Source organism: Phocoena phocoena, chromosome 18 (assembly GCF_963924675.1).
Source record: "Phocoena phocoena chromosome 18, mPhoPho1.1, whole genome shotgun sequence".
Taxonomy (NCBI): Eukaryota; Metazoa; Chordata; class Mammalia; order Artiodactyla; family Phocoenidae; genus Phocoena; species Phocoena phocoena.
Genome location: NC_089236.1, coordinates 59,994,675 through 60,009,777, shown reverse-complemented (window position 1 = coordinate 60,009,777; position 15,103 = coordinate 59,994,675). Strand labels below are relative to the sequence as shown.

At 44.7% G+C, this 15,103-nt stretch overlaps 1 protein-coding gene across 1 annotated transcript; it reads right to left on the bottom strand.

Annotated features, from left to right (window-relative positions):
• Positions 1-1,477: 1,477 nt before the first annotated feature.
• On the bottom strand, positions 1,478-4,366 carry SLITRK5 (SLIT and NTRK like family member 5). Its single transcript, XM_065896144.1, has one exon. It carries the CDS (start codon positions 4,364-4,366, stop codon positions 1,478-1,480), a length of 2,889 nt encoding a protein of 962 aa, XP_065752216.1.
• Positions 4,367-15,103: the final 10,737 nt, after the last annotated feature.

Genomic DNA, 15,103 nt, shown 5'->3' with positions numbered 1-15,103 from the left:
GAATAGAAGTTAGCTACTATGTCTTAAATTATTAATCATGGTGATTCAGTCAATCACACGTAGCTGTTTCTTTTGCACCTTAAGTAATCATTACTTCAGTCCCTCATATGTGACATAGTTATCAAGTGTTTATTCAGAAACTATTTTAAAAATTACATGTGCTGGGATACATGAGACTGTAACAACAGTAGCCCCATCTTACAGATATCCTGTTTGTGGCTATCATCATTGCTTGCTGCCCAGAGGGATAAAGACATTGTATAGAGATTTGTACAGTCCATCATTTGGTCTTCTGAGGTGCCAGTACACGTGGATCTGTACAAATGCAACTGGGTTTGGTTAAACAATCAAAAATCGGCTACAATAGTAGTCAGATCAATACATCATTTTGGTTGACTAATAAAAATACTTTTAAATCTTCTCTAACAAAACCAGAAACTTGCACATGATTCTCACTGGAATGGCCCAATTAATTGCCCTAAATCTTTTTCTTTTATACATTAGGATACAATGTTTGTTTGTTTTAAATTACAGATCCAATTGGGTGGGTTGCATTGACTTTTAAGATTCTGCCATTAAGTTCTCCATATTTTAATGATTTAAAATGCCTTCCTGATATCACTTCAGTTTTGGAAATGCAGCTCCTGATATAGTGTGACACCTCTGTGAAAATCATAGGCTAAATAGTGAAGGAAAGAGAAATGCTAAATGTGCATATAAAAATAGGTGCTACAATAAAATATTTGTATATTTCATCAATAAGTTATTTTGACTAATCAATTATGGATCATATAACTCTGTAATTTTAATGATTTGTCCACATCTATGGTGATCTTTTCAAGATCACAATACGTTTGTTCTTTTAATTCAAATGTCCAGAATGTATACAAACACATCCTTTAAAAAGAAAGGAAAGGAATGAGAGAGGAGGAAAAGGCAGGGAGGCAGAGAAAGAGAGAAAGCAGAAAGAGGGGTGGGGAGAGAGAAAGAGAGAGAAAGAGAGAGAACAAACCTTCTATTAAAGTTGGGGTGTGCTAATCTCTCCACAAAAGCCATTTAGACCCACCCATGGCTCAAAGGGGGGAGAAGGGGAGGGAGAAGGGAGCAAAAGAGGAAGAATAGAATCTATGCGCCACCATCTCCCACCATTCTTAACACTTCCAACCACTACAAAAATTACTGAGACCTTTAACAAGTCACTCGCGAAGCAAATTGCCCTCAGTAAAGCCCTACTCTTCGTCTCCTCCACACGCAAGAAGAGAAAGTGATGTGCCCAGTTTACACAAATGTTTCCCCACGTGTAATATTAAAAGGAAATTGCACACCCTTTCAGTATCTTCCGCCGAAGCTGAGAATCTCGTGCCAAGGCACTTCACCCTAAACGTTGAAACAACACAATTAATCAAATGTGTTTGCGGTGTGTGTCTGCTTGCTTGTCGGTTTTAAACGCAAAAGCTCCAAGGGAGTTTCTCTGCCTTTAGAACTGGCTAAATGTGGTCTGTTTTTCCAGCACTTCGAGGTAGTCCGGCTCAACGTTTAGTTTTGCTTTTAACTCCAGATATTCGTTCCTGTTGGGTTCTACAAAGACAGCACTGGGGGGACTGTAGAGCACCGGTTCCCGCAGCCTGCTGTCCCCTGCCCCCGGGTGCAAATACTGATGGGGGCGTCTCAGGTCATAATTGGGGGAGAAAGTGTAAGCAGCGGGGCTGCACGGGAATTTGGGATATTCCGGGAGGCTACTGCCGGCGGGGGCGGTGGAGCAGTGTTTGTCTGGTTCTAAAATGCCCCTGTAAAAGCGGTCGGCGTCCTGCACCGGCGACAGTAGGTCCTCCCGGGGCTCGATGGTGCTGACGCTGTAGGCGGGGCTCCGCAAGTGGTGGCTTTCCCGCCTCTCCTCCTCCCCCGGCTGCAGCTGCAGCTGCGGCGGGGGCTGCTGCTGCTGCTGCTGCTGCGGCGGCGGCGGCGGCGGCGGCGGCTGCAGGTGGTGGTTGCTGCTATAGGTGACCTTGAGCTCGTGCAGGTCTTTGTAATCCTCCACGGAGTTGCCCTCTCGGGAGCGGTAGATGGGGTTTTTGCACATGTGGCCCAGCGGATGGGGGATGTACTCGTACACGTGGCCCGCGGGCGTCTTCACCTTGGGCAGCGCCGGCCCGCGGTGGTGCACGTGCGCGTGCGGGTGGCCTCCAGCGCCGCCGCCGCCGCCGCCGCCGCCGCCGTACACGCTGTACTGCATGTTGAAGGAGCTCACGTCGGAATTGTTGGTGCTGGTGTGGTCGCTCTGCTTCTTCTTCCTGCGCTTCATGACTAGCACGAAGAGCCCGGCGGCCACGAAGACCGACATGATGAAAACCAGCAGCAGGCTGAGGATTAACACGGACAAGGGCACCGAAGACGCGCCTCCGCCCGCGCCCAAGCCCGCGGGGGCCCCGGTGCTGTTCAACCGCACGGCGGGGGTCACCGCGCTGGTCCTCGCGGGGACCTGGATGGAGGAGGGCGTGGGCGTGGAAACCTCCACGTCAGAGTAGTCTGGGCACAGCAGCTCCGACTTAATGAAGCGCATATCCATCTCAGCGAACTTCTTGGGCGCCTTGCAGATGACCTCGTCCACCAAGACGCCCACTCTGAGCTGCTCGACCCACAGTTTCATGCCCACCACGTCGCAGGTACAATCCCAAGGGTTGTCGTGCAGGTCGATTTGGATGAGCGACTTCAGCTGGTCCAGAACTCCACTCACCGGCAAGGAGGTGAAGTGGTTACTCCTCAGGTTCAGCCTGAGGAGGGTCAGGCCTGAGAAGACGCCTGAGGGCATGGTCTGCAGGAGGTTGTCATTCAGGAATAGCAGCTGGAGGTTGGGGACCGGATCGAAGGTCCCAGACTGAATCTCGCGTATGAGATTGTACTGGAGGAAGAGATACTGCAGGCTCTGCAGGCCATAGAACAACTCCGGGCTCAGCCTCTCTATCCTGTTGCCATTTAGGTAGAGGCGCCTCAGGTTGGTGAGATCCCCAAAGGCGCGGTCCTGGATCACGGAGATGCGGTTGTTGCCCAGATGCAGAAGGTCCAGCCCGGTGGCCTCCAGGAAGTCGCTCCTGCGCACCAGGGCAATGTAGTTCTCTGTCAGATACATCTTCTTGGGGTTGTAGGGCTTGGGCTGCAGCTCCGCGATACTCTCTATCTTGCGTTCCTGGCAGTTGACGTTGAGGCCCAGATCGGAGATTTGCAGGTTGCAAGTGCACGCGGTGGGACACTCCAAAGGCACCGGAGATTTGGTCTGGTAGGCGATGCTGGGGCCATAGTTGCCATAGCCCAGGTCCTTGGAGGGCTGCCGAGAGGTGGGGCGCACCCTGGGCTTGTTGGGTTGGCGAGTCCCCTTGGGGGGCTTCAAGGGGGGTTTGTAAACAGCAGAGGAAGAAGTGGCCACAGAATTCACCGATGCCGGGGTGGTATGTAAATACCCCGTGGTGCTCAAAGGCGACTGAGGCCTCATCTCATAGTCTGAAATAAGTTTCCTTGGGCAAAGTTCCTGCTTGGACACCTCGTCCAAGTCCCGGCCGTGTAAGCGGAAGGGGGTCTCACAAACCACATCCCCCACCAGGGCCGAGTAGGAGATGCTGTCTAACCAATCCTTCAGAGAGATCAACTCACAGGAGCAATTCCAGGGGTTTTCCTCCAGCTGTAACTCCACAACTTTGTCCATATGCTGCAACAACCCCACGTAGGGCAGAAGTTTCAGCCGGTTCCCCCGCAGGTCCAAGTGCGTTAAGGGCACAAAACGGAAAAGGTTGTTGGGTAAACTGGACAAGAGATTGTCATTGAGGATAAGCACCTGCAACAAATGCAGTTTCCCAAAAGCATTGGGTTCAATGACACTGATGTAATTGTAATCGACCTGTAGGTACTCCAGGCCCTCCAAGCCAAGGAAGGTATCATCACGCAGAAGTTCCAGTTTATTATTGTTCAGATGCAATCTCCTTAAACCCCGCAGCCCGTGGAAAGCCCCAGTCTCAATATCCTGGATAACATTGCTACCCAGATGCAAAATTGAAGCCCCAGTGTAATTGACAAACTCATTGGGATAGAGACGGTTCAAAAGGTTTCCAGACAACAAGAGGTGGTAGATTGGGAAACGGGGAGGGCTAATTTCAGAGAGGCTGATGATCCCCCGGTTTTCACAGCTCACAGTTAAAATGCCATCCTTTTCCTCACAAGGACATGCATTGTCACAGATTTCCCCATAATAATCGATGGTTTCTGCACACGAAAGGACGAGAGATGTTAGAGCAAAAGCTAGAGTCTGCAGCATCCAGCTCTGCATTTTTCTGTGAAGGTCCTGTTCCAAAGTTAGTGGGGGGCAGCAAGTGTGCATTTTATCTCCTGCAAGGGAGAGAGGAAAACAGGAAACAACAGAATATGACAAAAATTTAAGGGATCAATCAGAAAGTCTCTCTCTTTCCTAATACTACTTCTCTGAAATCCAGAAGGAGGGGATAAGAATGAACCTCCCCTCCCCCTCCACCGTCCGTGGTACCTCGAAATTCTCCAGACTTTATTAAAATCTGACATTCATTTTGATTTAAAGGTTGATTTCATTTCCTAATGACAATAGGAACATACTGCTCTTTACAAGATAAGGGCAGGTTAGGCAAAGTCCCATTTTAGTATTCTTCCCGGTTCCCCCCCCCCACTTTTAAACCAATCCATAAATATACATAAAATGGCTGTCAGTTCAGTTTCATGGCTCTAATTTAAGAGAAAGGAAGCACCATTTTACAAGGTTCCCCACCTCACCTATACCCAGTCCCTCTGCCTTTCCTTCTGAACCTCTTCAGGTGACAGTTCACAGTGAAGGTCTCCCATTTTCACAGAAAAGCCAGGAGCCACAATACTTTGGCTATTTTAAAACCATCGCTGGAAATGCCAGAGTGAGAACCTAAAGAATGCTTTCCAGAGGCAAAAAGGATGCAAGATAATGCATCAAAAGGACCCAGAAGAAGCTCTTAAGTCACCAATTTTCTCCAGGAGCTTTGAGTATGGAGAAAAAGGAGAGCGCGTTCGCTTTGATGGTGGACTTCACTATCACGCTATTAAGCACATCAGCGTCCTAATTGCATGCACGGTGCCACTTAGCAGCTCTCTTCCCTGAGAGCGCCCTGCGTCCACTTCTCCTCATAGATCATGTCAGCGACGCTACTAAACCGCATCTTTAAGCCACTGAAATAGTTCTGCACGACGGATTACAAAGAACTCTGCGAAAGCATCCTCAATCCCGGAACACCTCTCAATACCTGGAGTTTAGGACGTTCCTACTGCTTACCGGGAACCAGCTAAAAGTAAACCAAGGACCAGCGCCAAAGTCTCTCTAACCTCGGGCTCCGCGTCTGTTTGCCACGATATGCAAAGCTAACCCTACCGAATTTGCAAGATTTGGAGTGAACTACCGCCTCGCCAGCATCCCCGTCTTTGGAGTTGCTTATTACATTTAATTGTCAGTGCTTTACTCCCCCTACCCCCCCCCCTTTTGCCCCCCGAGAAAGGGGACTTGGGCTGATTAAGAGGCAAAATAGAAGGGTGTAAGGGAGGGAGAACAGCAAGTGACACAAGCCAGTGCTTTAATATCCGAATTTCATCTCCCCAAGGAATCAATCTGAGCCCCTCTCCCTTTTCGTTCTGGCTTTGTTTTTGTCCCCTTAAAGGCTTCCTTCGACTTCCTACTTCGAGTCGACAGCAGCACTCATAAAGGCAAGGACATAAATGGAGCGAGTGTGTGAGTGTGTGTGAGTGCGTGTTGCGTTGGTTGGGGGAAGGGGGGGTGGGAATATTTAGTAGAAATGCTGGGCTCGGAGAACCAATGCCTTTTCTCTGGTCAGCCTTGCCTCTGCCTCACCACCACCGAAGTCTGATGTCGAATCGCAACCTCAAACTAGAGCCAAGACGTTTCTGAGTCACGGGTTCAAGCCTGGAGACCTCGATCTTCATCCCCGAGCCGACTCCAGCCCGCGTTATTAACAGCCCCTGCATTCTCACGCACATCTGCAAGTGTGCCTGCGAATCATTCACGTGTGGCCACCCAGACGTGTCGAGACGAATGGGAACCCACAGTGTATAAACGTCTCAAGTATCTCCGACCTCCCAAAGCAACGACAAACACCTCCCGGCTTAAAAGCGGCAAAAACGCCCTCTATGAAAGCAAAACGTTTACCTTGAAATTTCCGTTCTCCGCGGGATCAAATCTGCACATCCATTCAAGTGGGGTTGGGTCCCCTCCCCCTCCCTCCCGGTGCTTCCCCGCCCCCATTCACCTGCCGCCCCTCTGACAGGCCATCGCAAAATGTGTCCAGCCAATATTAAACTCGAGCGTTTACAACTTTAATTCAGTTCTGGATAGCCAGGGTCGAGGAGCTTCCTCTCACCCCACTCCCTTTCCCCTCCTTCTTGCCATCAAAGGAGCCCCAAAATTTGAAAAAATAAAGTTGAATGAGCCAGGGAAGGCTGACATTCTGACTGGGAAACGCACCTCCGATGTAAATTCGCGGGTACGCGGCACATTCTCAGATTCTCAGATTTTTTTTTTTTAATGGAGGGCGGGGGCGGGGTAACTATTTGTTTTCCCCCAAAGAATTTAAACCCTGGATCGTCTCCCTGAACATCCCTGCATTAAGCAACGTGGGGCCGGGCAGGCTGAAGCCCAGCACCCAGGCCGGAACCGCGGTTCCGGGCACAGCTGCTCCCACAGCGGCCCAGGCAGAAGCGCCCGGAGTTCCAGGACGCGAGGCTCCCCCTCCCCCATCCCGCCCCGAAGAGAAGGAAGGGAAAGCGGGTGGGGGGGGGAGGGGGAGGGCGGAGAGGGAAAGAAAGCCACCCGGCCGCCACGCACACGGACACACACACTGGAGCCTCTTTTGCAAAGTAAACGGCCGACTTACCCCGTCTCACATCTCCAAGGCCCACTCATCATAGCCACCCTTACAAAAAATACCTCTTTCGGGTGTGCACCGGGGTTCGGAAGCCGAGGGAGGGCGAGCGCTGAGATCCGAGCGGCTGGAGAAAAGAGGCGCCCGGACGCCGCCACCCCCGGGCCGCCGCCGTGGTGGCGACCGCGGGTTCCGGGGCTCCCCAGCCGGCTCTCCCCCGCGCTCTCCGTGGTAGTCGGAGCCGGCAGCGGGGTGGGAGTGGGGGAGAGGGGGGCGATCGCGAGCGGCGAGCCGGGAAGGGAGGGGGAGGGGGCGGCGGAGGACCGGCGGTCGCGGCGCCTCGCATTAGGGGCCGGGAGCTGGAGCCGTGCGGGGCGGGGAAGGAGCTGTTGGAGGGGGAGGAGGCGTGGAGCCCGAGGAGGGAGACGCGGAGCAGGCTGCCCGCCGGCCCAGCCAACGTGACGGTCAGCCTCGCCGCGCGCTCGCACCCGCTCACACTCATGCTCACTCGCTCCCAGCCCCGCCACCGCGCGATCGCTGGGTCCCCGGCATCCTTCGCCGCACCCCCCAGGCGGGTACTTACAGTTGCCATCTGTATAGGGGCCAACTTTCTCCAAGCTAGCGGCGGCCGCCACCCGCTCCAGCCGCCTCCGGCTCCTCGCACCCTCGGGCCTGGGTTCGCGCCGGCCGGCCCTCCCCTCCCCCCTCGGCTCTTCTCGCCGTCTTCACCACATTCCCCCCTGGTCAGTGGCGCACGCCCGGGGACGAGCCAGAGGGAGCGGGGCGCAGGGGTGTGCATACATCGCCCGCCTTCTTCTTGCAGCGCACACTGTACATGGTAGTGAGGGGGCGAGCGAAGGTGGCACCGGCCCCTCGGCTGCTCCCACGGCGGCTGCGGCTCCTGCGCCGTCCTCCGCCCCCCCACCCCCCCCGCGCACCGGAGACCACCGCACTGGGATCCCGCCGCCGCTGCACCCTTGCCAAGCCCGCCGCCGTAACCCCTAATTAGTACATGTAAGGTTCCCGCATCCTCTTGGCTGTTTCATCGCTCCCGGTGTTTGCAGGGGCTTTTCCTCTATTCCTTCTCTTGATGCGGCGCACGATCGTCATTATTTGGGATTCTCTATCTCCGACATCCTTGGGGGTCCGCGGGGAGGTGGGGGGCAGGAACAACGTTGTTCTAAGCCTGTGGCGTGTCCCGGCAGCCCTTCGGCTCAGAAAAACTTAGAGAAAGTCGCGTCTTCCCTCCCCGGCGGTGAGGAGGTGGCTACGCGGTAAGCAGCGCAGGGGTCTCTGAGACATCTGCTTCGGCGCGGGCGCAGGGCCCCATGCAGTGCACTTGTTTATTGTCGCGCCACCGGTGCGAGCCAAGCTGCAGCAGACATGATGGGCCCGGGGCGAAGCGGGCGCTCCGTGGCCGATAGATGGCAGCCGAGAGCGAAGGCGCCCCTGGGCCCCGGCGGCGCAAGCGGAGCGCCCCCCACCCTTGGATGTGACATTCGTGGGAGACAGAGGACTCTTGGACCATGTGCGTAACTCTAGCGTGGGACGGTGCAATCCTCGGATTGAAGAAGGGAGGGGTGGAAATAACCCCGACAGTGTCAGGCTTGTTGGTTGTCAGGGACAGAGGATTCCAGCCCTGGGCTGATCGTCTGCCTTCCACCTCCCATTTAGACTAACACAGCCCGTGCTGCTGTCTCTTGTACTTACTGTAAAGGACCCTGGAAGAGGGAGTGGTTCATCCTAGCGGCAAACAAGGGCGCTATTTTTTTTTCTTAAGAATTACGTTTTATAAGTATGTTTGGGCGATACAAGGGAATGTGAACGACTTTCAGAGAGATTGTGAACGTATTTGGTGTGTACTAGAAAGCTGGAAATCCCTAAATAAATGCAGTAACGGTAGAAAGCAAGTTTCTTGAAGAGTCACCTGCTAAACTCCACTAGCGTCATCTCTACAGTAAGTATTCCTGGCTCTTTCCATGCAACCAGACACCTCCCTCCCCGCAAAAAGGGTCTTTACATTCATAAGGCATATTTCCAGTGTTTGTAATATTTGAGCTGCAGTCCATCCCACGTACAGAAAAAAAGTTGATTGTTATAAGTGGCCCAATGCAGGCTGAGTGCACATGTGCCTGTTCCTTTGATAACTGGGTGGTTTTACGACTTAAATGTATTTTATCCATTTAATTTTGGAATTAATTATATAGTATCTTTTGGAGTCGTCTTAAACATAATTGATACTGTGTCTTTCTTGGTAATATTTGGGGTAACATTGTGGTTATAATATCCTGATTAAATACAAAATTAATATGAATTCTGATATATATGTATATACATATAGCCACTAACATATCTTTCCACATCTATGTTGAGTTAGAAAGAGTTTTCTAGAGGTGATGAATTTTGCAGTCTCCTGAGGTTTTGCAACATATCTTGAAATTTCTCCTGAATCTATTCTGCAAATATTTTTTTAGTAAGGTCATTCATACTTGACTTGGAAACAATTCTGTTTATTTTGCTTAAATTTGGGGTAAGTGTAAGTGAGGAAAAAAAGCAATCGGTAATATCATATAATTAAAAAGAAAATATTATAATAGAACTTCCTGTTAAATTTAGAAACATTTGGCCTAGGAATGATAGCCACTTGCTACAGGTACATTATATAAACAGGTAACTTAAACTTCACCCAAAAAAGGCTTGTTGCTGTATTTTTTTATTTAGTCAATATCTTCTAACATTTTAGAACATTTATTTTTAAAGAAATGCTTTTATATTTTCAAAATGAAAGTTTTAAAGTGTCATAATTTTCAAATTACATATTAATTACAGTTAGAAACTTTTGGAATATAAATGTTCAGTTCTATCACAGACACATTTTTTCAATGTTCATAACCTCTGTAGAAGTTCTCAAAGGGTATAAAATAGCTTATCTAATTATTGGACTACTAAAGATAACTGAAACATAGTTATTTTAGTTCATTCTTCTATTACTTTCCTAAATCCTCACAATTGGATTTAATAACAAATTTTAGTTTAATTTTTGTCTTATTTTTACTTTATTATCCTAATTAAAATACATTTTGTTGAGCTAAGAAACACTAAACATGTTTGCAATTAACATAGGTAATAATTTTGTTAGAAACACCGACACTAAAAATATTCCAGTTTACCTCTCGTGGTTCAAATAAATAAATGACAACTTTCTGCCATTAACTCAATATTAAGGATGGCCTGAGAAGCCGCTGTTAGTTTACCACTAGGTGTCTCTATAAGCTACTCTGCAGGAAAGGGAATTTTGAGAAAATACTGAGACATGAAGAGATAAGAACAGAAAAATGGGGAAGGAAAACATCATAGAAATCAGGAAGAGCCTCATTTATTAGTGTGTAGATTCCTATTTGTTTTGAGTGTTGACTATTGCCTAGAAAAGAAATAAATAAATCATGTAACTGATCAAATTTGAGCAAGATTTTTATCTAAAGGAACAGACATATTCATGTTTTAATCTATATTCAACAATATACAGTCATATGATATGTATACATGCTACCACACAACACTCAAACGCACGCATATGATTGCATAAACACACTTAGGAACTAGAAAATTAAATGTCTGATCAAATACACCTCTTCAGATTTAAGGTCATTGACACTAAATTAAACATTATTTGATTGAGGTGGGTGTGAAAAGCTGAGAATCTTTGAATGTTTATGAATATATTTATGCATGTCATAATTAGCTCATGATCTAGTGTCATTATAAATACATTTCATATGTGGTAATATATTTGTCAATAATTAGTGCAAATTATGGACATAATTTGATACCTGCCTATTAAAATTTAAATTCAAACCACGATTAGCATATTTGTCACTTGAAACTGACCATACATTTTTGTGAATTCATATTTATTATTACCTGGAATTATTGTTTCAGTGCCTTACGGACTCTGGAGGAATTCTTATGTTAAAAGCATTTCTTAAAATATCTCATCATATTACATTTGTGTATCACTGTGTGGGTTCTTCAGAATAGTAAAATGCTTAGTCAGGAATTATAGTCCCTCATGCAGCAGTCTAACAGAGATTATAAACAAGGAAGTTCTCTGGTAATAAGTATGAGATTTTATGAGTACAAATCAACATCACTGAGATCGAAAGCCAGTAGACCTCGTATTTTGTTGTTGTCAGCCTGACTGGTGAGTTAGGATTACAGAATTCTAATGCTAGATTCCAGACTCCTCCCAAATTAGCTTGAATAGATTACTTGTGTTATGGTAATGGCTAAGAAGACTATATTATCTTATTTAATAAATGAAAAATTTTTCAGATTTAAGTTATATTTTTAATGTCTTTGAAATTGAAATTACATATACCACATATCCCTGAAAGGAGAAAAGTTTCTCCTGGAGGTGAAAACATGAGTCAGCATTTATGATTGTTTCTCTATGCAATTACTAAACTAACTAACTGTATAGCATATGTTTTTGATTAGTTTGATACTTTTAGAATTACAGCAGTTAAATATATCATGCAGTGATATTTGTCAAATCCTAAATGGCTGGCTAAACTAATTTTACCAAGATTATTTATTCACTTATAGGCTTAGCTATTTACAGTCTTAGGAATACGCTCTCAGAGGCATAAAAGAAAGAGGTGCAAAAAATAGACAATTTTCTTCCTGTCTCATATAGTTCCTTGTAAATACCCTCTGATTTTTTTTTTTTTTGCCAGAATTAGGTATTAAAACACACTCTTTGGAGGACCACTTGGAAATATCTACCAAAATTTAAAATGGATATATCTTTTGAACAATCATGTTTTCAGAAAGTAGCCTACAGGTGTACAGAAGTTAAGTATACAAAATGATATATAAGAAGATATTCCTTGTAACAGATGCTTGCATTTGTAAATGACTAAGAATGGCCTACAAGTCTGACTACATGAAAAGTGGTACACATCAATCTATACCTTGGAAGACCTTTCTTCCTGTAATAACAGTGTATATAGGAATACAGTTCTGTCATTATTAATAGTATAGATAGCATCATCTATGTACCTTGTCGAAACTGAGAGAGAGAGACAGAGACAGAGACAGAGACAGAGACAGAGACAGAGAGACAGAGGGGGAGGGAGAAAAGAGAAGTTTTCTGGAACGATACAGAAATCCAGCAATAGCCATTGCCTCTTGGAAGACTGGGAAATCTTGAGTAGAATGGAAATTTATTTTTCACCATATATATATTTTTTTAACTATCAGAACATTTCAGTTTACATTCACATTCCCAATAAAAAATTAAAAAGAAAAAATATATGCTTCAGAAATAAGGATAATATTTGGAAGAATGATATGAGAAGTAATGAAGAGTTGAAGATGATTTTACCAAATTAATTTCTGTCCTATAGTACTCAAAACTATTTTATTTTTTATGACACATTGCTATCAATGGAGGCACTGAATATCTTTCTAAAAATATGAGAGTAAATTAATTGGCTAAAATGGTTTCTCTTCATAGCCCTTATATGTGACATTCAATTCTAGCTGTCAATATTAATTGATAGAATTGTAATTAATAGAAGCTAGCTTCTGTTATCTTCACTACACAGAACCATGCTGTGTACTGGCAACATTAACTTTATTTGATACTCTGATGGGTGAAGGGAAATATCAAAATGGTTCTTTAGAGAAGATAAGTAATTATCCTTGAAAAGTGAAGCAGATCTTCACTGCTGTCTACAGGAAGATGAGTGAGTGTGTAATTGTGACACATTTTAAATATACAAACTAATATCTGGCCCCGTTAGAACAAAGCCTGCTGCCTTCTGGCTTATATTCACTCGCTGAAATATGCACATTCCTGTGGAAAAGAAGCAGTTTCATTACAGAGCCAGATAAGCTTTTCTGTGTATCTTCCTCCTGGAGCTATGATCTGTCTCTTGGAATTCATGAGTTCTTGGTTCTCAAATATCTCTAGTCATTTCTAGGAAACAAGTCCAAACAAGCATTATGTTATGCCTAGATTTTCTGTATCCTTTCTGGTTTTTCCGAGAAAAACAATCATCCTAAAACATAATTTCCTCACAATACTTTAAGATGGATCATGGCTTGCATGAGAATATCTAAATTAACCTTTACATTATTCAACTTTTATCATCTGGAATCCTTCATTCAACAGGAGACTCCCATAATCCTTTTATCCCTTCAAAATAAATCTGCTTTTCTCCCAACTCCAAAACTTTGGTTTGTGCTGCCCTTTCAAATAACTGGCTTTTCACTTCCTCTACCATTCTTTTATCTACTGTTCTAGAGAATTCACTGTAGATACTTTCTTCATCAAAAAAAAAAAAAAAAAAAACAACTTCCATGATAGCAGAACCTACCTCATAAGGTTAAGGTGAAATGTGCAGGCACTTAGTAAATGCTTATAAGTTTCAGCGGCTGTTGCTGGCTGGTTTTGAAGCGTTTCTTCCTAAGAGAGATCTATGAAACTTCTGTTTTTCCTTCTCTACTTTAGTCCCTGTACAGTGTGAGCTTAAAGTGAAATCTTAACGGTCCTGTTGTCAGTCACGTTTTAGCACACAAAGTTTATATCTTTATGTTTGGATGGTATCACACACAACCCAAAATGATATAATTTCAACAGTATCAGGCAAAGGCTTAACTAGAAAATCAAGGTTTTTTTGTTTGTTTATTATTTTTTTAATGACAGCATTTTATTATAGCACTTCTTCTGATTTTGCTAAGACAATGAAGACTTTTCAATATAAAATGTGAATATTTATAAATTAAAATATTGTAATAGGTCTTTAAAAAACGCCCCAAAACCTTCCCTGTCCCCTCTAACCAACATTAAAGATTTGATTATCTGAACATTCTCTTGCATTATCTAGCACTTGCTGTAACATAGTGTTCAAGTAACTGCTTAAAGTTTTCTTTTTCTCTGAGCTAGATTATCATTCCTTATTGAGAACAGCATTTTATTGTGTTTGTTACCCCCTTAACAGTGAGAAAAATGAGCTCCAAAAAATTCTTTGTACACACAAGAAATACCCATTTACGAGTTTATTCGTTCAACACATGTTTTTAGTACCTATATTGTGTTAAACACTATTATGTTTGATATAAAACAATTTGTTGATTCATATCAGAATGGTTGGGTGATTTCAGAGATATTTTGACTTTCTGATAAACTACCTGCATTCTCTAGTTAAAATAAATGGTATAAAATAAATAAAAATACTATTGCATAAATTGTATGCTTGAATAGTATCTCTTGTACCATATGTTTGTCAAGCCTCTGCAAGAGTACTCTCCAATAGAACTTTCTGTGATGATGGAAGCGATCTATACCTGTTTTGTCTAATATGATAGCCATTGACCACATATTACTACTGAGTAATTGAAATGTGACTGGTAAATACAGGAACGACAATTTTAATTTTTAAAAGTTTAATTTATTTAAATAGCCACATGTGGCGAATGGCTGCCATATTGAACACTGCAGTTTTGGAATATAAATCCCTGGAAGACTGAAGCTGTGTTTCTTGTGCAGTTTCTGGGATACCTTGGAAATTCAATCAATATGAACAGCTGCACTCATAACTAATGATGGTGATTATGACACCCTCAATAAATAAGGACAGTTATGATTCATATTTGGCAAGAGGCCTGATTTGCATTCTATTGAGGGTCTCTATTCAATTCTGTTAAATTGCATTGAGTTGAGGGCCTCTACCATTCTTTTAAAGATTTCAAGGCATTTTACAGGCATTTCAAAATTCCTTATTACATCCTCATTACACCCTTATAAAGAAGGAAAGGTAGATTATTTTATATCGCTAGAATTTTATTATAAGATAAGTGCCTTTTTATGCATGATGAAGTACTCTCTAAAGTGCTTTTCTCCAGATCACACAGTGGGATGTTAGTAGAACTGGAAAAGAAAGTCCTAAATGGGTATTTTGCTTCAGGAGTTTTCTAGAAGAGGCTTTTTGTGCAGAGAAGTCAGTCCGTAAAATAACTGCACTTGAACCCTTGCATTCCATCTATTTGAATGCAAAAGCTGTATTTGGAAGTTTAGTGGTGTTTTGCACAATTAATGTAGGCAGAGTTTGGACAGCACATTGTAATTAATGAATTTATTGAATGCAAATAGGTCCTCTAATTTCCATGAAGATCTGAATAAATCT